General features: G+C 35.7%; 6 protein-coding genes, 1 long non-coding RNA gene and 1 other non-coding gene across 9 annotated transcripts; 3 read left to right on the top strand and 5 right to left on the bottom strand.

The window, feature by feature from the left end:
- On the bottom strand, positions 120-192 carry TRNAA-UGC. The gene has a single exon. It is a non-coding gene; the product is annotated as a tRNA-Ala (tRNA).
- LOC104755678 (PLASMODESMATA CALLOSE-BINDING PROTEIN 3-like) lies at positions 893-2,149 on the top strand. Its single transcript, XM_019238722.1, has 4 exons — positions 893-1,102; positions 1,276-1,518; positions 1,602-1,638; positions 1,720-2,149. The coding sequence occupies exons 1-4, from the start codon at positions 1,051-1,053 to the stop codon at positions 1,976-1,978; spliced, it is 591 nt and encodes a 196-aa protein (XP_019094267.1). The 5' UTR covers positions 893-1,050; the 3' UTR covers positions 1,979-2,149.
- LOC104755677 (uncharacterized hydrolase YugF-like) lies at positions 2,258-4,350 on the bottom strand. The gene is made up of 10 exons (XM_010478110.2): positions 4,138-4,350; positions 3,898-3,995; positions 3,732-3,829; positions 3,597-3,646; positions 3,417-3,512; positions 3,219-3,308; positions 3,003-3,095; positions 2,825-2,920; positions 2,663-2,728; positions 2,258-2,585 (listed from the first exon to the last, which is right to left on the bottom strand). Exons 1-10 carry the CDS (start codon positions 4,309-4,311, stop codon positions 2,433-2,435), a joined length of 1,014 nt encoding a protein of 337 aa, XP_010476412.1. The 5' UTR covers positions 4,312-4,350; the 3' UTR covers positions 2,258-2,432.
- On the bottom strand, positions 4,520-5,837 carry LOC104755675. The gene is made up of 2 exons (XM_010478109.2): positions 5,739-5,837; positions 4,520-5,607 (listed from the first exon to the last, which is right to left on the bottom strand). Exons 1-2 carry the CDS (start codon positions 5,768-5,770, stop codon positions 4,719-4,721), a joined length of 921 nt encoding a protein of 306 aa, XP_010476411.1. The 5' UTR covers positions 5,771-5,837; the 3' UTR covers positions 4,520-4,718.
- LOC104755674 (putative pentatricopeptide repeat-containing protein At1g13800) lies at positions 6,082-9,363 on the top strand. The gene is made up of 2 exons (XM_010478107.2): positions 6,082-8,965; positions 9,056-9,363. Exon 1 carries the CDS (start codon positions 6,140-6,142, stop codon positions 8,777-8,779), a length of 2,640 nt encoding a protein of 879 aa, XP_010476409.1. The 5' UTR covers positions 6,082-6,139; the 3' UTR covers positions 8,780-8,965; positions 9,056-9,363.
- LOC104755673 (factor of DNA methylation 4-like) lies at positions 9,389-12,843 on the bottom strand. Of its 2 annotated transcripts, XM_010478106.2 has the most exons (7): positions 12,763-12,843; positions 11,030-12,258; positions 10,766-10,947; positions 10,614-10,682; positions 10,231-10,524; positions 9,904-10,113; positions 9,389-9,806 (listed from the first exon to the last, which is right to left on the bottom strand). In XM_010478106.2, exons 2-7 carry the CDS (start codon positions 12,249-12,251, stop codon positions 9,570-9,572), a joined length of 2,214 nt encoding a protein of 737 aa, XP_010476408.1. In that variant the 5' UTR covers positions 12,252-12,258; positions 12,763-12,843; the 3' UTR covers positions 9,389-9,569. The 2 variants fall into 2 exon arrangements, with proteins under 2 accessions (XP_010476408.1, XP_010476407.1); XM_010478105.2 differs by lacking the exon at positions 12,763-12,843 and having other exon boundaries at positions 11,030-12,722.
- On the bottom strand, positions 16,474-18,402 carry LOC104755672 (F-box/FBD/LRR-repeat protein At1g13780-like). The gene is made up of 4 exons (XM_010478104.1): positions 18,230-18,402; positions 17,158-18,135; positions 16,932-17,072; positions 16,474-16,844 (listed from the first exon to the last, which is right to left on the bottom strand). The coding sequence occupies exons 2-4, from the start codon at positions 18,121-18,123 to the stop codon at positions 16,566-16,568; spliced, it is 1,386 nt and encodes a 461-aa protein (XP_010476406.1). The 5' UTR covers positions 18,124-18,135; positions 18,230-18,402; the 3' UTR covers positions 16,474-16,565.
- LOC104755671 lies at positions 18,531-19,829 on the top strand. Its single transcript, XR_762246.2, has 3 exons — positions 18,531-19,116; positions 19,234-19,369; positions 19,515-19,829. It is a non-coding gene; the product is annotated as an uncharacterized LOC104755671 (long non-coding RNA).

The following is a 21,545-nucleotide window of genomic DNA, read 5'->3' as shown; positions in this document are numbered from 1 at the left end:
AACATCAGTTAATAAAATATAGTTTTCAGCGATGTGTAGTAGTACCATTATGACTTTGTATGGTAATAGAATATTTAGTGTTCACTAAAATAAAATAAAAAAGAAGGTAAAAAAGTATTTGGAGATGCGGGGGATCGAACCCCGTGCCTCTCGCATGCAAAGCGAGCGCTCTACCATTTGAGCTACATCCCCAATTGCTATATATAAGTTTCAAACCATATCATATTACATGGCTATGAGTCTCTAAGCCAGCTCATATGAATATGGTGAATGGGGTTGATGAATAAGTGTGTAATGCATTAATTAAATTAAGCTTTACGTATGCATTAACTAGTCAAAACCATTCTTAAATTGAGTTCAAAGTTTAAACCATTAAACAAACAAAAATCGGTGTTCAAACCCAAAACTATTACCGTTTCGGTCGTGTACACACACAACAAGAGAAGTACATACCCCTTTTAAAAGTAATAGAATTATATTATTGAATTTAGAAACGTTTCATCAGAATATTTTGACTCATCAATATTGTAAATTTCAAAACTGTTTTATTTTGCACATAAAACGTGACTCATATCAAAAAAATTGCTAAACTAAAGATGCGTTAAATACATAATTTACCAAAGATGCATTATTCTGGCAACAACAAACAGAGAGGACCCCGCACGCATATCTTGCATACGTAAATGCATTATGTTCGTCGATACATGTCAATTCTTCAACTCTTTCTTTTGTACGTTATAAAAATCAACCTATTATATAATAATATATTTATTTTTTGAAAAAGGTTTATTTTATTTCAGTGTACAAGTCAATACAAAAGAAATCCTCGTTGGAATATTGGAACCAAAACACTAACTTACAAGGTTTTTTAACAATGTTTTTCTTTTTTTGTTTCTTTCAATCTCTTTATTAAACCACCTTTCATTTTCTAATACTCTTAAATTTCTGTACATCTCTCTCTCTCTAAAGCCATCATCTTTTAGTTCTTGGTCTAAGGTCAAAGTTTTTCTTTTGTGGTTCTCCTAAACACCGATCTTAGGACTAATCATCATGAACGTGTTTTTGGGTCTCTTGCTTCTCTTGGCCTTCACCAAATCTTCAAGTAAAGCTTTCTTCTTCTTCTCTATTAATGATTTAACTCTTATTTTCTTATTTCCTTAATCAAACTTTCTGTAAAGGAATGATCTTTTCACAAACATCTATTATCATATAGGTTCTATAATATAATTTAAAAGATTTCAATCTAAAGCTAAATATATATCTATCTCTTTCTAGGTGCAATTTACTGTCTCTGCAAAGATGGAATAGGAGAGAAAGAGCTTCAAACAGCAATAGACTATGCATGTGGAACCTTAGCAGATTGTAATCCAATCCATGACAAGGCTCCTTGTTATCAACCTAACACCATCAAAAGCCACTGTGATTGGGCTGTTAATAGCTATTTCCAAAACGCAGCTCAAGTCCCTGGAAGCTGCAATTTCTCCGGCACTGCCACTACCAATCCAAACCCACCTTCCAGTAAAGTCAACCAACCACCCCTAAAAGTCTTAAGTCTTTGGATGATAAAGTTGTGATGTTAAAATGATGTTCTTTTTTTGCAGATTTGGGTACTGGTTGCATCTTTCCTTCAAGCCCTAGGTTTGTATGATCACTTCCATTTAACTTAAAAGCTGTCTCATTCACATTAAAACGTGAACTTTACTTACTATTTTATAACAGCTCCTCTACAAGATCACCTCCATCAACTACACCACCAACGGGAACAACTCCACCAACTGGAACAACTCCGTCCAACGGAACTACTCCGTCCAATGGAACTAATCCATTTCCAGGAACTCCGTTCCCGGGAACTCCTCCGGTGTTTGGTCCAACAGGAGTATTCAACCCAGGCAACCCAGGCAGTGGTGCTTCAAGTTTGGTCATCTCCTCTGTTTTCAGACTGTTTCTCATCATTACTAGCGTTTCTATGGGATTCTGATGTAAGGTTGGGATTTGGCCACGTGTAGAGAGACAAAGACATCCACTTTTGATTCTATTATGAGTGGGAACATGAAGCTCAGGCGTTTGTTGGGCTTTCGTCTATCTATGTAAAAGAGGTTGCTCTAATCGAATCTTGAGTAAAGAAAGAAAAACAGAACATTAAATCTTAGTGATGAGAATGGAAACAAACGATTTCGGAAGTGATGAGTTTTATGATGAAGACCTCTCAACAACAACCTTACCAACTCATTTCTTGTGTAAAAAAAAAAATACTATATACAGCAATAATTTATTTTGATCAATCATAGAGTACACCAAGTGTGGGGGATTTGTTTTATTTATTCAAAAAAAGACCAACCAACAATGAAAGAAGTGAAGTATCAACTATACAATTTAAGTAGTTAGATTTTGGTAAGAAACACACCTTCAATAATTCCCAACCCCCCAAGGCTCTAAGATATACTTTCAACCACTTGCCTGTAACAAGTCTCTCTAACAAACTCTGTGATCAGTTTAGCCACAGTAGCCGGTTTTTCGACGTGGGGAAGATGTCCACAGTCTGATATTTGTGCCACTCGAGCGTTCGGTAATTCTCCATGCAGTCTCTGCATTGAAGAAGAAATGATTTAGAACTAGAGAGACCATTTTAAATATAGTTATATAGTGTTAAGAAAAATCTAACCCAAGCGAGTTTGTTGCTAATGATTTGGTCATCCTCTCCCCATAGTATCAGTGTCTTCTGTGAAACCTGCAGAACATAATTCTTTTCAGTAGCCTGCAACAGATTCTTGGTTTCAACTTTTCCAAAATCTAATTGAACAGGAAGTGGTTTAAAAGAAAGTACCTTTTTAATAAGAGAAGTTACGTTGTATCCTCCGCTAGTCATAAAACTAACAGTTGCATCTTCCCACCAAGGATATAAACAATGCAAGCGACCAATCTAGATTGAGAAGAAAAATATAAACAGATTGAGAGCTAGTTCCTTGTTTACCAATAAGAACTCCTTAGTAAGGCTTCTTTACCTTTGTCCAGTCCCAACTTGTTTCCAATGTAATACCATTGAAACAAATGAAGTTCACGTATAACCTTAATGGAATACTCTTCAGTAGATATACCTAAAATCCCAAATTCATATACCCAAAAAAACATAAAGTTAACATAGCTGAGAGTTTTACAAAGAGGATCATCCTCCAGCATAGTCAGGGGACTGTTATGTATAGAAGTTGATGAGAACTTACCCCAGCATAAGCTGCTGCTTTGGGTAAAGTTGCCAAGTCTCCAGTACCTTCAGCGTAAACGCTTGCGTCCATTAAAACCAAGGACTCAACCTTAATACATTCATAAATTTCTTCTCATAGTCAATACCTTCTGAACATGTTTACTAATAAACTTCTTTATGAGAAATAATGTAAGCTCCTTAAGGATTCTACAAGTACCGCTTCTGGATGGTTGACTGCAATATCAATTGCAACAGCAGCACCGAGGCTAGGCCCAACCAAAACCACAGGCCTTTTAATATGAGTCTTCCAAAACTATGGTTCCCATACAAGAAGAGCCAAATCAATTCCCCTCAACTAACATGAAAGCCACATTAAGTAAAGAAAATGACTACAAACCTTGTAAAAATGCTCTCTTTTAGACGTTACATCACACGTTGGAAGTTTCCCTAAAGAGAGAAGCATGGAAATTGCATAAGTGCGAGTAAGAGAGAAAGGGAAAGGAAGTAAAAGATAAGAGAGGGGGAAAAGAACCTAAATCAGAAAAACCCCAACCAAGGATATCAAATGCCCATGTTTCTAAACCAGCCTCTTCAAGCAATGGATAAGTGTATCTCCACTCTAAACAAGAACTGTTTGACAAGAGTTTTACACTTAAAAGATACCACATAATCTGAATTAAGATCAAACAAATTAGTACCTATCAAATCCATGCAGAAGCACAACAGGACTTGTTGTCTCGTTCCGTGTCAGCGGTGTCACGCAACTGCTCATAATACTTTTTTCAGTGAAGCTTACCTAAGTTAAGTCAATCAACTTAACTGTCACATGACTAAATTGCAGCTAAGAAAATATGAGAAGCTCAAAATTCTCAATCATCATGAAAGGATCTTACTTAACCGATTTGAAAAAGATTTATAGTTGTAAAGGTGTCACTTACAGATACGGGAAGCCTCTCGATTCTGGCGGCGAGCTTCAGAGCAAACTTGTCTTTGATTCTCTCAACATCGCTCGGCAAAAACGTCGGGAATTTCTCCGCTGCCACTTTGAACGGCCGTTTCAATTTGAAAACCGGCAGAGAAACCGCCGTCGCCGTCACCGTTGAGAGCATCATGGAAGACGACGCGTCTCTCTGTAATTCTCTGTTTCACTGGACGGTTGGTACTTGATAGAACAGATATGACAAGTGGCAAGTAAGTCCATCCTAGGTGGCATAATCCCAACCACATATTCTTATAAACTACGGCTAATTGAGCTTCAATCCAACCGTCCAATACACACAGTCGCAAATTTTAGATTTCTATTGAGAGAACTTTAAAAAGTGTGACCAAACAATATTCTGATGTAACAAAAGGCTGATGAAACAACAAAAAACAAAGTATACAATATGAAATATGTACTTAAAGCTCATCGCAAGAGCTTCATTACGTCTTTACCACATTACGAACAAAGCAAATAACATTCAAATGAAAGCAAGAAACATCATGACTTTTGTTTGCAGGGTTCCACTCCACCAAAATCTCAATCTACAAGCTTCCCATCTATCTCATAGAACAAACGGTTAGAGCTTTCGCTGATTCTCTCAGATCCACGCATAATCTTCTTGCAATCTTGATGCCAATGATCCGGCATAAACTCTCTCAGCTTCACCTGAGGATCTTTTATATCAGTGTTTTTGTAAACCTCTCTTGCAGGTAAAACATGCTTCAACCAGAAATCAAACAGTGCAGGTTTCATATCCTCCCAAAACGCAGTATCTCTCCAAACTCTAAAGAGACTGCTTCCTTTAGGAGTCCAACAATACAAATCCAACCAATCAGCATCCACAATCTCCATCAAACCTTGAAGCTGAGGAACACAACTCCAAGGAACCTTCTTCCACGGATACACAACTTCCTCCCCATTATAAAACGGGCATTTCACTTCTAACACACCGCTTGAAGTAACACCGTCTTTAACTACATTAATCACTCCATCAGGAGAAGCTCCTAACCAGTCTTCTTCAGGGCTTTCACCATTCTTATACACAAAGAACTCAGGCATGAGAATCTCGTTACCGGTTAACTCGTTGTATCTCTCTAATGCTGCAACCTCGTTATCAGTGTCCCAAAACGTAGCTCGGTTCCCACTGAACTGTTTCGATACCCCGATTTTTCCAAACCAAAGATTTCGTCTACCGTCAGGCCAAAACCCAATTGCACGCGAGAAGTTACTAGCTGTTAACCTATTCTTTCTCAAATCTTGCCAGTTCTTACGCCAGTGTTGAGTTGATTCCGAAACTGGTGATGATGATGATGATGATGCTTCTTTCTTTGTAACAATACCAATGATTTCTGAAATTACCTTTGAATCAGACTCTGGTTCGCTATACGGAACGTGCAACAGACGATGACAGTAAGCTAAATCATCACTGCCAATCAAAAAATCAAAAGTTCAATTTTTTTCCCCAAATTAGTTTCAATTCGAAAACCAATTTCGTGAGATTGCTATTACAAAACAAATGAACTAGACTAAATAACTAGACAGAGACTACTAACTAACCGTGCACGCTTGTAAAAAATACGACGAAGCATATCGGCGACGGCACACCGGCGGTGGAACTGACGAGATTGATTCTGAAGTTTTTAAGGGTTTAAGGAAGTGAAGCGATTATGTTATCAAAACTCTCAACTCATATAACGAGTGGGCCTTATTGGCCCAAACATATTTTTACGAATTAAAAATCAATTTACTTCGGTTTGATACGGTATAACTACAATGTTATTTCGGTTTGAGTTCGAATTGAAAAAAATTACGGATTGGAGACGGTTCAGTTCGGGTCGATTTCTGTGAAAGTAAAACCCTGAGAAAATCTTTGGAGCTATAACTGTGTCAGTTTCTCTTATGGTCGGAAAAATCTCTGCTCAATTAGTGTCTCTCCGCTTGCTTATTTCCAAAATTTCATGCGGGTTTTTCCGATTCCAATACTCTCACATGTGAGAGGATTGATTCGAAGAGCACCCTCTTCGCGATTCTACGTGGTATCTGCACTCGCCCGGAAGGAGAACTTTGCAATCTCACAGTCGGAGCAAGTGAAAGAAGGTAACTTTGATTGTAATGTGTTGGAGTTGAATGAAATTGGGGTTCTTCGGGTTTTGAATACTATGAAGGATGATCCTTTTCTTGCTTTGTCGTTTCTAAAACGAATTGAAGGAAATGGGTCTTTGCCTAGTCTCCGAGCTTATGCAGCTGTGATCAGAATCGTTTGTGGTTGTGGTTTGGATCAAAAGTTGGATCCTTTTTTTATGGGGTTCATTAGAAAAGGAGATGAGGGACGTGGTTTCACTGTCATGGAGTTGTTTAACGCCATTGGAGAAGCAGAAGTGTCATTGGTGTTGTTGACTCGGGTCTCTACTGCATTGGTTAAAGCCTTTGCTAATCTTCAAATGTTTGATGAAGCTGTTGAATTTTTCTTCCAGTCTTATTATTCCCTAGGTCGTGCTTCGGATATAAAGGCTCTGAATTTTTTGTTGAGCCGTATGATTGCTTCTGGGAGAACTGATTTGGTGGTTGGTGTTTTTTGGGAGATTGAGCGGCTGAGGTTGGATGCTGATGCGCATACTTATGTGCTTGTGGTTAAAGCATTGTGTAGGAATGATGATACAGAAGGAGTAGAGAAGCTTCTAAGTAGACTGTTAAACTCAGAGACGAGGAATCCTTGCGTGTTCTATATGAATTTCATTAAAGGACTGTGCTTAAATCAGATGGCAGGTATAGCTTATCTTCTTCTCCAACCATTGAGGGATGCAAATGTTTTGGTGGAAAAGAGTGTTCTTGGAATTGCATATCGCAAAGTGGTTCGTGGTTTATGTAATGAGATGCGTATAGAAGATGCTGAAAGCGCAGTTGTTGACATGGAGGAGCTTGGGATTGATCCGGATGTCTATGTTTACTCGGCTTTAATTGAGGTACATCGCAGGAGTATGAATGTACCTAAAGCTTTGGATATATTTAACAAAATGGTGGAGAAAAGAGTAAGAATAAATTGTGTGATTGTAAGCTCAATCCTTCAGTGCTGTTGTCAGATAGGAAAGTTCTCGGACGTTTGTGATCTGTTTAAAGAGGTTAGAGAGATGAACATTCCTCTTGATAGGGTTTGCTACAATGTTGCATTTGATGCTTTGGGAAAGCTAGGCAAAGTAGACGAAGCCATTGAGTTGTTCCGAGAAATGAAGGTTGAAGGAATAGCTCCTGACGTCATCAACTACACGACTTTGATACGTGGTTGCTGTCTACAAGGTAAATGTTCTGAGGCCTTTGATTTGATGATTGAAATGGACGGAACAGGTAAAACACCTGATATTATTATATATAATGTACTTGCTGGTGGATTGGCTAGGAATGGTCTTGCAGTAGAGGCACTCGAAACTCTGAAACTGATGGAAGCTCGTGGGGTAAAACCCACTTATGTTACACACAACAGGGTTATTGAAGGCCTGATTGTTGCCGGTAAACTAGACGAGGCTGAAGCGTTCTATGAGAGTTTGGAACATAAATCTCAGGAAAACGATGCAAGTATGGTGAAAGGTTATTGTGAAGCTGGCTGTCTTGATCAGGCCTATGAAAGATTCATTAGACTGGAATTTCCTCTGCCCAAGAGTGTGTATTTTACTCTATTCACTAGTCTTTGCGCCGAGAAGGATTATATCAACAAAGCGCAAGACTTACTGGATAGAATGTGGGAACTTGGAGTCGAACCTGAGAAGAGCATGTATGGAAGGTTAATTGGTGCTTGGTGTCGAGTTAATAATGTGAGAAAAGCCCAGAAGTTTTTTGAAATATTACTTAGTAAAGAGATTATCCCTGATTTGTTCACTTACACAATCATGATTAACACCTGTTGCCGGTTAAACAAGCTGAAGCAAGCCTATGCTCTTTTCCAAGACATGAAGAGGAGAGATGTCAAACCTGATGTAGTAACATACACAGTTTTACTCAATAGCATTCCAGAGTTGGATATGAAGAGGGAAATGGAAGCCTTTGATGTTAAACGAGACGTTGTTTACTACACAGTCATGATTAACAGATATTGCCAGTTAAACGACCTGGAGAAAGCCAAAACTCATTTTAAAGAGATGAAGAAGAGAGAAATCGTACCTGATGTGGTAACATACACAGTTTTGCTCAGTAACGATCCAGAACTGGATCTTACGAGGGAAATGAAAGCCTTTGATGTTAAACCAGATGTCTTCTACTACACGGTTTTGATTGATCGGCAGTGCAAGATGGGGGATCTTACAGAGGCAAAAAGAATCTTTGATCAAATGATCGAAAGTGGGGTGGATCCTGATGCTGCGCCTTACACAGCACTTATAGCTTGTTGTTGTAAGATGGGAAATCTTAAAGAGGCGAAAATGATATTTGATCTAATGATTGAAAGCGGGTTAAAGCCTGATGCTGTGTCGTACACAACGCTAATAGCTGGTTTTCGTAGGAATGGATCTGCACGTAAGGCGGTCACACTTATGAAAGAGATGTTGGCAAACGGGATTAAGCCGACTGAAGCTTCCCTGTCTGTATCAAAGGCCAAGAGACTCCGATGATGATGAAGAACCTATATTTAAATGGTCAAGTGAGCATGTGGAAGCACAGTTATAGATTTTGAGAACAAAGTTCTTTGTCAGTTGACAAGTAATGTGCTTCAGTTTTTAAGAACGAAACTGGTATAATGAAGAGACGGAAAAAAGACAAAAGGCAGAACTGAAGCTTGTCACAGAGGAACCATAAAGGTAGAAACTTTACTTATCACAAAACCATTTCTTAGAAATATATCCGGTTCAAGGAATAAGCTCGACTAATTCACAAAACTATCACTGCAGGCATACAAGAAAAGCACAATGTGCGGCTTGTGGCAATAACGTTGACAAGAATGGTTAGGATTCATAAGCTTGAAACAGGGGATTTTCAATGCTCTATTTGTACCCTGCATTTTCTTACTTATGGCGTCATCTCAACACAGGAAGTAATCTCCAAAAAGCATCACGACGACAGTATAAACTAACACGAAGTCCTTTTGATTGTATATATTTGTAATACGTAGAAAGGTCAACTGTAATTCAATAACCAAACAAGCCTTGTAATTCAATGGTGCATATAAGCATGTTCATAAATCTGTGCATAATAATTAAAAGAAAACAATTCAACACCCATAAGTAGGTCTGTGATATATATTCATGCATGCAGCAGTTTAGAAAAGTGGAGGAATTAATATCTTAGTGGGGGAACAACAAATCAAAAAGTACAGAACTATTCTTAGTGGGGATAATCATAAAATCTTATCTAGTCTTAATTATCAACAAGAGAGGGGTCTTTTTTTCTTTTCTGAAGATTTACTTATCTACGCTTCGGCTTCGGTTTCTTCTGTTTCCACAAGTTGACCAGATAAACAATTCCCTCCGTGAGAGTAGCTTTTCTGTTTTCTTTAAAATTCCAAAGCTCAGGCACTATGTACCTTCCACTGCCATTATACTCGTTCCTTTCTTTTAGCGCTTGTGTCACAGCTGCATACACTTCCTCCCCCAACTCTTTCCTCAGCTCTTGTAGCTTCACATCTTCTTCATTCAGTTCTTCCTGCAAAATCGTTATAGTCTCTCTCATGTTCTTAAAACTGCAGGAGCTAAGATATCATCTAGAAGCATTGTTGGAAGAGAAGAATATGTTTCTTTACCTTTGGGTTTCCATCTTTTACGACGACCTTAATCGGATGCCAAGCCGAGTCTCCCAAGTGCTCTTCCCACAAGGAATAGAGCTCTGCGGCTTTTTCATCAGCTTCTTTGGCTGGATATTTCTCTTTAGCTAGTTTTTGGAATGGTTTCTCATCCAATGCTCCCATTCTCTTCACACCAATGTAAGCTCGTGCGGTCAACTGTCGCATTGACTGCATAGCTTAAACGACATGAGTAACAAGTACCAGAACATAAACGGCAAATCACTTATACTATCATCCGAGTGTTGGTTCTATTACGAGTTACCAGGCAAAAACATGGAGGCTTACATTGATCAGAGCCTTGCGCGCATCCTGTAGCTCATCATTAGTGTAGCCATGTTTTACAACAAGAGCTTGATAGATTGACTCTTGGAATTCCCACTCCTCTTCTTTGTCCTTCAGTTCTTCCTTTGTCGTTTCTATCATCTTCTTTATTATTGGATCTTCACTTTCACCTTCTTGCATGTGTCCCATGACCTGCAAGTCACCCCTCATACGCTCTATCTCTAGCTCCAATGCCTGCTCAGCATTGATCTGCTGCTCCAGCTCACGAACTTTCTTACGTAATTCATCTTTCTCCCTCTGTAAACCAACAGCCAACTTTACAACTATGACCAAAAATCAAACCGACAGCAACTTGAACATTAACTTTTAAAGTGTATATAGCCTACCTGTTGCTGTTCTGCCAATCTCATCATGTCTTCATCAGCTTTGTGTTGCTCTTGCATTGCCATTAAGTTCTGGCAGAAATTTAAGATTCCAAGAATTATTGCTAAGATCAAGATAGTACAAGGTAAAGTTGTGCAAAGCATGTGAATGTTACCTTTTGTTTTTGCCATTGAAGCTTTCTCCGCTCAGTCTTATTCTTAGCTTGACACGTATCTAGATATTTCTCCCGGTCTTCATATGCTTTCCTTTGAGCTTCCAGATGAAGAGAAGCGTTTTCATGTTCTTCGTAAACACTGGCCAAATAATCACGGGAAGTTTGCTGCATAATACTCATTTCTAATCATTGAAAAGTAAACTAATCAGTTTCCAAATAAATACAAGATCAAGCAAAAATTCATATCATGGAAAGAGAACATACGTTCATTATGTCTGTCGATCATTTCATCCTTCTCTCTCATTCTTTTCTCAAGAGCTGAACTGGTTTCTTTGTATACGCTCTCCATTTGTTGAAGACTACTGCTTTTGGTCTCCAGTGTGTTTTCCAAGTTTGAGACCAGTGACAATGTCCTTCTATGATCTTCTGCCTCTTTACCAGAAACACTCTTCAAGTCCCCTTGTTTCCTGAGGTGGTCACCAATATAATGTCTTGAATAGTAGTCATCTTGTTTTGCTACCCAACCATAAAGTTTATCACCTCGATAACGAGTGAGATCATAGTCTCTCTTCCCACACTGATTCACTTCAAAGTGTTTCTCAAACATGGTCGCGTTTCTGAATCCGTCCCAATCTTTACCAAAGTCAACAATAGCAAAACCAGTAAAACCAAGTCTTCCGTTCCACAGTGGCGTGACTTTGAGGGGATTAAACCCTTTGCTGGCCATATCTTCCCTTATCTTGGTTCCACTCTCACCAGCATACTTTCTTGTTTTCTCAATAAAAACTCTTTTGATATTCGCCAGGATACCTTTCCAGGGATGCACAAACATCTGATCCCCATTACCAGCAGCCAAAGAATCCAGCATCTGAGGATAATTTGGAGAAAACTTAACACCATGGCTGAGACCAATCTGTTGGACAGGTTCTTCTTCCTCTTTCACACCAGCAATTAGGCAAGGTCTTTTGGCAGGGGATGATTTGTCTTCATTGCTAAATGAAGAGTTTGGATTATCAGAAAAATTTGGTCTTTCTTCACCACTTCGTCCAGGATCATCTCCTGAGACAGACTTCGGTTCAGCTTTAACAATATACGGTGAAGTAGAATTTTCAACGCTTATCAGTTCTCCTTCTTCAGAACCTGACAAAGTAGAATTCCAATTTCCGGTTAACTCTTCTTTAGGATGGAAAGAGACATCTTCTGGAGTTGGAGTAGGATCGGGTCTTTCCCGAGGGCGGAGATACTTCCTCATATATCTCTCGAGTGCTAAATGTCTAGCTTTCTCTCGGCCATCCTTAGTGCGGGAGCTATAGCCAATACCAGAAGCATGTCGAAACAAGTCATCAAACTGGTAATCACGCTTTCGATCTCTGTAGCAGAAGGGACATCTGAACAGAGACTCTGAGGTTTTGACCTTCCTTGTACCATCTTTCATTTCACTGTAGTATCTGTACTCCAAATCCTCCAGCTCTCTTCTGGTATACATTGCAACCCTACAAGACAAAACATCCCATAATATCCACAGTAAGCCAAAAGAAGCTGGTATATCAAGTCCCATGATGATGGTAGCATAAAACCCTTATCCTTAAACCCTGAAATTGACTAAACCCAATTCCAGAAACCTAATAAAAATCACAACTTTTCAACACCTAGACGAAGAAGACACGAGTAAGACAACATCCCAGTAAATTACTAAAGATGAGAACGAAACTAGTGTAAAACCCTAACATTTAACCCAACTGCATTTCTCCAACACCCAAAAGGGATACTCAAGAGTCAAGATCAGAAGAACAAAATGGAAATTGCGTATCTTCACACGACAAACCCAACGAAGAGAGACACTAAAATGGACCAACGAACTTAAAACGAAATGACACACAGACATAAAGAGAATTTCACGGAAACAGTTCTATAAAAGAAACAAAATTCGTAAAATGTCTGTACAATAAGAGCTGTTAAGAAGATAAGCGAGAGAAGTAGAGGAGAAGGAAGCAAACCTTTCAAGTGCTGCCACGAAGAACGGCGACGAGTCTCCTCTTTCAACCAGGTGGGGGAGAGATTGATAGCGACGGGTAAACCGTGACTGGAAAGAAAAGAGTGAGAAAAAGACGAAAAAGAATTGCAACTCCCATTTAGCGTGTGTTCTATACTGGACCGGATTGGATTCATCATATCTAAACCAAACCGAACCAAAATTACATTCTCATTTAACCGATTTTGAAATTGACTGGTTTGATTATTTCATACCGAATTAATCGAGCAGATACAGAATGAATGTATGTAATTTCATAATCGAAAGTTTTTCCAAGCGAGATTAAGGATCAAGATTTCATATGTTGTACCAAATTAATCGAACCGGAATCGAACATTGTAGAAATTAAATGTTATTGACTGGGTGAACACGAGTTTCTGACTATAAAACAAGCGTGTTCCTTTCATTAGCTGATACTTAGGGTACCAAAGCTTCCTATTCGACCAATGGCCAATGCTTTTTTTTTTTCCACCTTTTTCTTGTCATAATATTTAATACTACTAAGAGAATACATTATCCAAAAAACAAATATTGAAATTGAGAAATCCAACAAAAATTATCTTTAAAAAGAAAAATGCTAAAAACTTGTTTGTATTGCAAGAATTCATGACAGACTCTTACACTATTGACTTTACTCCATCATGTAAATGTTGAAGTCCCTACTCATTGCCCGAGGAGGAATGACCAATGTTTTTTTTTACCGTTCTCTTTTCAATTTTATTAATAACTAGATAATATCTCACGCATCCCGTGGATTTGAAATTAATATAACAAAATATAATTATATACTTTTATAGATGTTTAGTAACTTATTGATTAAATTAATTATTTAATAGTTTATAATACATAAATATTCTTTTAAATAAGTATTTTTCAAAGTTTGTACAAAAATTATAAAAAATTCCCTTTTAGTTATGGTTTTATAGCTTTCTTAGATCCTTTAATAGTTTTTCCACTTTCCAACAAATGCAAGAAAGTTTACCTATTATTTATGGGGCATTCTCAAAAATGCCTCTTTTTCCAAACCCCTTTTTAAAAATACCCCTTCATGTTGACCATTTTTAAAACTACCCCTCTTTATATACAAAATGACCAAATTACCCTTTTTGAGTGCCAGCAAGAATGTACAGTCATCAAAACCAAAAATATTTTCCCGCCAAAATTTTTTTTTTCCCGCCAAAATCGAAAATTTTTCCCGAAAAAAATTATTTTTTCCCGCCAAAAAAAAAATTTTCCCGCCAAAATCGAAAATTTTTCCCGCCAAAAATATTAAAATTTATACCTTTTAAAAACATTGTAAACGCTTTTAAAAAACTTTTAAAAGCGTTTACAAGGTTTTTAAAAGGTTTTTAAACACATTGTAAACGCTTTTAAAAACCTTGTAAATGCTTTTAAAAAGCTTGTAAATGCTTTTAAAAGGTTTTTAAACACCTTGTAAACGCTTTTAGAAACTTTTTAAACGCATTTACAAGGTGTTTAAAAACCTTTTAAAACCCTTTTAAAAATTTTATAAAAACTTTTACAAGGTTTTTAAAAAACATTGTAAAGCGTTTACAAGGTGTTTAAAAACCTTTTAAAAGTATTTTTAAAAACCATTTGAAAACCTTTTAAAAACCTTTTAAAAACTTTTAAAAATCTTGTAAAAGCGTTTACAAGTTGTTTAAAAAACCTTTTAAAACTCTTTAAAAAATCTTGTAAAAGCCTTTACAAGGTGTTTATAAGGCTTTTCCAAGGTAGAAACCTTATAAAACCTTTTAAAAACCTTGTAAATTTTTTTTGGCGGGAAAAATTTTGGCGGGAAAATTTTTTTGTCGAAATTTTTTTTCAAAATTTTTTGGCGGGAAAAATTTTGGCGGGAAAATTTTTTTGTCGAAATTTTTTTTCAAAATTTTTTGGCGGGAAAAATTTTGGCGGGAAAATTTTTTTGTCGAAATTTTTTTTCAAAATTTTTTGGCGGGAAAAATTTTGGCGGGAAAATTTTTTTGTCGAAATTTTTTTTCAAAATTTTTTGGCGGGAAAAATTTTGGCGGGAAAATTTTTTTGTCGAAATTTTTTTTCAAAATTTTTTGGCGGGAAAAATTTTGGCGGGAAAATTTTTTTGTCGAAATTTTTTTTCAAAATTTTTTGGCGGGAAAATTTTTTCGTCGGGAAAATATGTCGGAAATTTTTTGGCGGGAAAATTTTGTTTTTCTTTTTATTGAATAAAATAATTTTCACCTAAGGGTAAAATGGTCATTAAAAATTAAAAGAGGGCAAAAATAAAAATGGCTAGAAAAGAGGGTATATCAAAAGGGGCATTTTTAACAAATTCTCATTATTTATTATATTATTTAGATTCATTATAAAGATATATATTATTTGAGATGACATTTTTCCGAGATGATTGATGAAGTCATATATAAAAATTATATGGAAAGTGATTCAATTATATCAGTATAAGTGAGCCAAAACTTAACTTTTATATATTTACAATTCACAATAATTTGGTTTTAATAAATTAATATAAACATATTATATATATATATATATGTTAATTAACTATATAATGATAAATGCTATATGATTAGAATAATATTAATAAGAGAATAGAAATTGAAAATAGTTACATAATAATTTCATGTGAATTATTTATATTAAAGTAAATAAAAATAAAAGCAAAATAGAAATTACGCGACATATCTTAAGGATGCCAAGTATAATTGAAAATAAAACTATACATCATGATGTTTATAATATAGCAATAATATATATGTAATACTAATATCCCAAAAAAAAATTAAGAACAATTTAGATGATAGAAAATTTAAATATTTCATCATATTTCAAAACAAAAATATCATATATATCATATCTTACATATATATCATACACACATTGAACTTAACACATATTGAGCTCTTACATATAGTATATAAGAATTACAAAAATGCAATAATTAAATATTAATATCTATTATTATATATTCTATTTTTAATTGTCATTAATCATTCATTAGAATATTATAAATACTATGGAGGTGGAAAAAATAACATAAACACAAATAAATAGTTGCACTTAATTAAAATTTAGTGCCTTAAAATATGGATATGATTACAAAATATTTGATAGAATATGTAAGTTAATAAAATATGTGAAAAAATCATAAATTTATTGTGAATAGAAAAACAATTTGTATATTAGCTTTATACACAATAAATTTTTATATTCAATTTTTTTATGTTCAAACAATTTCAAGCTAATCAAATTGTAAATTTAAATATACTTTTTGTTCTCTATTAAAAGGAAATATGTATTCAATTATTTCTCTATAAATATTTATAAATTTTATATATTAAAATATATTTTAGTTTATTATAATTAGAGTGAAATTACAAAACACATTAATAATCATATTATGTGAATTATTTCTATTAAAGTGAAAAATAAAACAGAAAATTATTATTGGAAATTTTGGTTAAAAAGTAGAAGAAAAATTGAACATCTTATAATATTACTTTGATTCAAGTTGTTTTTTTTACATATGTTAACTCTTTAGGTGATAGGTGTCAAGTTTCTAGAAGAAATTTTTAGAATAAACTCTATATTAAAATATACTTTAGTTTATTATAATTAGAATGAAATTACAAAATAAATTAATAATCATATTATGTGAATTATTTATATTAAAGGGAAGAAATAAAACAGAAAATTATTGGAAATTATGATTAAAAAGTAGAAGAAAACTGAACATCTTATAATATATCTGAAACAAAGATTGGAACTGAGAAATCAGGCAATGATAATTTGACATGTTGGAGATCTTTTTGTGAGATTATTAAGCTCCTCATAGATATCTGTATCCGAATAGTATTGAGGACAACCCATGAACCTCAGAGTCAGTTTCTTGAGGACTGCTGAGTTTTCAAGAAAGTAGCTCGCTGTTTTCAACTCCTCTTTCCCCCAGTCAAACAATCGTTTCACCTCAAGAAACTCGAGAGCCGAAACCAAACACTGAGGCACATTTATGACTTTGAATTCCTCCGTCCTCTCCTCCACATAAGGAATCTCCTGCAAACACCAGGGTACTCAATTTATAGACAGACCATCCACTAAAACCACAATGTTGTTAATCCAAAAGCCATAAACAGTTTTTACCAAGATCAAGTGTTTCAGGTTCGGGAGACTCTCAAGAAAGACTGGCAAAAACTGTATGAAAGAGCTCGGGAACACAGCATGTAAACGGGACAAGTTGTTGAATTTGGGAATCACTCCTACTTTTGAGTAAAGACCAAGGACCTGCAACAACAACCAAAGGAGAAAGGATACTAGCGAGTGAGAGTTTTTCCAACCAGACAAAAGACTAAGAATTGTTATATATTACCTTCACTGTTTGATGAGAGATGGTCATATGTCTAACACTAGATATCCCAGTGAGAAAATCACAGATTTCATTTCTCTTTGATAAGTCCTCCGAATCAAACATCCGGCCAGACTCGACAATGAATTTGATATCAAGGTCAACCATGAACAAAGAAGTCAGGTTCTTGACAACGATTCTATCAAAATGGTCTTCTTTGAGACTCATATACTCTAAACCTGGAGCATCAATCTCAAACGTCTGAACCACTCCCAGATTACCATAACACCCATACTCAACCGGAGCAGTAAACCTCTTCAGGCTCCTAGATCTCACACGCGTAACCACCGATTCATCATCATTAATATCCTTTACATAGGTGAGTTCTTCAAGAACAGGACAACCTGAGACGAGCTTCTCCAGATTCATAGTACTACCACCACTACCACTACTACTACGCCATCTAAGTCCTTGAAGATGCATGAATCTAAGACAAGGCATGTAAACTAAACCCTCAGGCTCCCAAAGACCAGAACACAAGAGCTTTAAAGAAAGCAAAGTCTTGCTGGTATAGAGATTCAAAGGCATAAACTCGATACAAGGATAAACAAGACCATCATCAGCATCTTGATACAATGTATTGCTCTTCACATCTAGAACCTGAACCCCGCGGCTAACCGCATCACCGATCCGATCCTCGAACTGGGGGATCTGATCTCTACTGTAATCAACTTTGAATTTAAGAAGGCGTGACTCAGGGTTGAACTGGAGAAACCTGTCGATGAAACGAACCATCTCAAGCTCGTTCTGGTTTTTGAAAGAGAAATCACGGCAGTTTAAGTCAAGCCCAGGGACATGTAGCCATAGATTCTTCCACCTAGTCGATAACACGCTCGTCTTCACCGAATCTTTCGTCGGAAGGTGTAGGAGTATTTGAGTAATCAAAGATTCCGGTAGTTCGCTAATTCTATCGTGACGAGGCATCATCATTCACCCTAAGAGCTAAGAGCATGAACAAATAAAAAATTAATCCAAAATCTAGGGTACACAAAAGTCGATTTGGTATAAAATAAAATAAAAAAACGAAAAGACTCACCGTGGATTCGATTCGTCGGCGGGGATTGTTAACCGGAGTTGTTGTGGGTTTAGCGATGAACTGGATAATGTGAGAACTGAGGAGGATTCGGAAACTGGTAATTTATTTACGTTCGAAGCGATTCCAAGAGCGCACTGCTGGAATGCCACTTCCGGAAAAAATTTGATCGTGAATGCCACCCTCTTGTTTGTAATAAAATTAAACATTTTCTTTTAAATCAAAACGCATGAAAATGTCTAAAAAACCTTGTTAAAATTCTGATATTACTGATCCAACCAAACTATTCGACCCAAGTCCAATAAAATGGATCACCCGATCCAATGATCCACTTTAAAATATTTGTAAGAATTACAAAGGTAAAAAATTAGAAAAAAAAATCTTCGACCTTCATTCTTCTCTGATTTTCTCCGACAATGGCGAGTGGACTCTGCAACTCCTCTATCGACTTTGATTCTTCTCTTCTCTTCCCCGGCAACGGCAAGTCTCCTTGATTAACTTCAATTCTTCTCCACTCTTCCCTGACAACGACGGCAACTCATCTTAGGGTTTTCTCCGACAACGGCGAGTGGACTCTTCAACTTCTCCATTGACTTTGATTCTTCTCCTCTCTTCCCCGGCGACGGAAAATCTCATTCTTCTTCTTTCTTCCCCGGCGACGGCAGGTCTCCTTCGTCGAATTGGATTCTTCTCCGCTCTTCCTCGGCGGCGGCAACGCTTCTCCGGTTTTCTCAGACAAAGGCGAGTGGACTCTCCAACTCCCTTGACTCCTCCGTTGACTTCGATTCTTCTTCTCTCTTCCTCGGTGACGGCAACTCTCATTCGTCGACTTCGATTCTTCTCTGCTCTTCCCTGGGACGACAACTCTTCTCCGGTTTTCTCCAACAACGGTGAGTGGACGCATCAACTCAACCGTCAACTTCGATTCTTCTTCTCTCTTCCCCGGTGACAACAAATATCCTTTGTCGATTTCCATTCTTTGCAACTAACCATATCGCATCTTTCAGCTTCTGATGGTTCTCCAAGTACCACCAACCAGATTGTATCTTTTGATGGTAATGCAAGCTTCTCAACATATAGTTCTAAGGGGATTTGGTATTGATCACTCACCAACGGATCAGGCCCTCCACAACTCCTATCACGGTAGTGACTCATTCACTATTCCGACTCATCTACGAGCTCATAACAATAATGATAATTGATATGATTATGTTAGTAACTAATGTCCATGGCAACACTTGACATGTTTTGTATTTCAATTCTGTATTTTGTTGTGTTGTGGATTCAGAAGTTTAGAAGGAATCAAATGATAGAGAAAGAATATAGATGTTGAGAAAAGAAGTGGGTGAGCTTAAAGAAGTAAGAGATGGGAAAGAATATCTACTTAGAAGCAAAAAGGAGCATAATATGGAGCTTTCACCGAAGATTAAAGACTTGCAGCAGAGACTAAGAGACTGAGTTTTGTTTAGTTGTAGATTATAGAATTATATGGTGAAGGTGAATTTTTATGTACAACTAGATTATATAGGTACAACTTACACAATTTCGGTATAACTTGAACTACTTGGTGCAACTGTATTACATGGAGCAATGCTTATTGTCATTTAAGAAAATAACAAATTAATTAAAATTTATATTAAATTGAATATAAACCTGAATCATGTAAAAATGAATATAAATTGACCTTTGGCGGCGAGATATTCATTTAAAATAATCTCACGTGTGGTAAAGTGGGCAAAGACAGCAAAATATTAATAAAAAAACTATTTGTTATAAACATAGTTGATCTAGTTTTCCAGTTGTACTATCATATTTATAGTTGAACTCTTGCGATTTTTATGAATTTTCAGTTGAACTATAATTTAAATTATTAATTAGAAGTTGGCCACAAGATTTATTACTATTAATTAGCATATACCAGGTTGTTATAATACAATTTTCCATAAAAACCTGATTTTCACCTCTTTTGCTTTGAGGTGATTACTTACTAAGTCTTTCTTATACTAGAAGGAGTGTTTTGTGTGAAAACAAAAAAAGATCGTTACAAAATTGATAAAATCAATAAATTATGGTTATATTGATTTAAAACAGTTTATTTATGTTTGAAAATGTTTTTCAAATTTTTTTTATATAAATCTTAATTTATAACTAATTATTAGAATTTACTAAAAATACAATTTAGTAATGCCTAGTTGAGCTAGTTGAACTAATGGTATTTATTAGGAAAATGATAAATTTGAGTTTTATTTATTTATAATTGTTTCTTTTATACTTCAAGATATTTTTAGGATCCTCAGAAATCTTAATTTATCGTTTTCATATTTGTTGAATACAAATACAAATACATTTATGTTCCTAGGTGTACCTAGTTGAATTTAGTTGTATGAATAATAATTTATATCAGTGTCAACTACAAATATACAAAAATCATAAAAGTATAACTATGAAAATGAACGTACAACTATATACTTAATTATCTGTCAGTTGTACCATTTGTACTATTTTGACATGTGAGTTGTTCCATTTGTACTATTTGTACGCTGAAATATGACGAAACATCGACCAGCGATATTGTCGGTGAACCGGCGAGATGATGAGGAGTGAACCGATGAGATGGCTGGACGGTGAACCGGCAAAACCGATTAGGGAAAACATAAAAATAAATCGATTTTAGTATAAAAAATAAAATAAAAATAATTAAGTAAATCAACTTCATTAAGGATAAAATGGGGATATCACATTTTGGGTGGTATGCAGACTCTCAAGTGGTATGCAAGATCAAAATTTTCCTGTAAGTGGCATTCCAGCAATAAATTCCGATTCCAATGCCAGTTTTTGCGTTTAGGAAAACAAAAAACGGTTGGCTTTATTATTACCGCCGATCGGTTCATCTCTTATAACCGAAGTCGAACCGAATACCAAAAATCTCGGTTCGGTTCGGTTTATTCGGTTCAATTTTATCCCAGGCCTCAAACACTCAAACAATCTTAGTTTCTTGATCTACGTAAAATTGACTGAGATCCATGTAAAGTAGTTTGGAGAAATATATAACAAAAAATTTAAAGCATATGATCCAACCTACTATAGAATATGAAAACTACAAAATAGTAAAAAATAATTGTAAGGCTATGTTAGTTAGGTTATGTATTTAGTTTGAAAATGTATTATATTATTTGTTATTAATTCTTCTTATTTCATATTTCTTAATCTTTTATTTGTATTAATTAGATGTTTAAAAGTAAAATGAAAAACCACATGAAAATTAAGAACTTGTATTAAAATTTTATAGAAAATATTGAAAGAATATTTTTAATGAACG

The sequence above is a fragment of the Camelina sativa genome, chromosome 17, assembly GCF_000633955.1.
Source record: "Camelina sativa cultivar DH55 chromosome 17, Cs, whole genome shotgun sequence".
In the NCBI taxonomy this organism is placed as follows: Eukaryota; Viridiplantae; Streptophyta; class Magnoliopsida; order Brassicales; family Brassicaceae; genus Camelina; species Camelina sativa.
The sequence above is the reverse complement of the archived record's forward strand: the minus strand, read 5'-3'. Positions and strand labels throughout refer to the sequence as shown.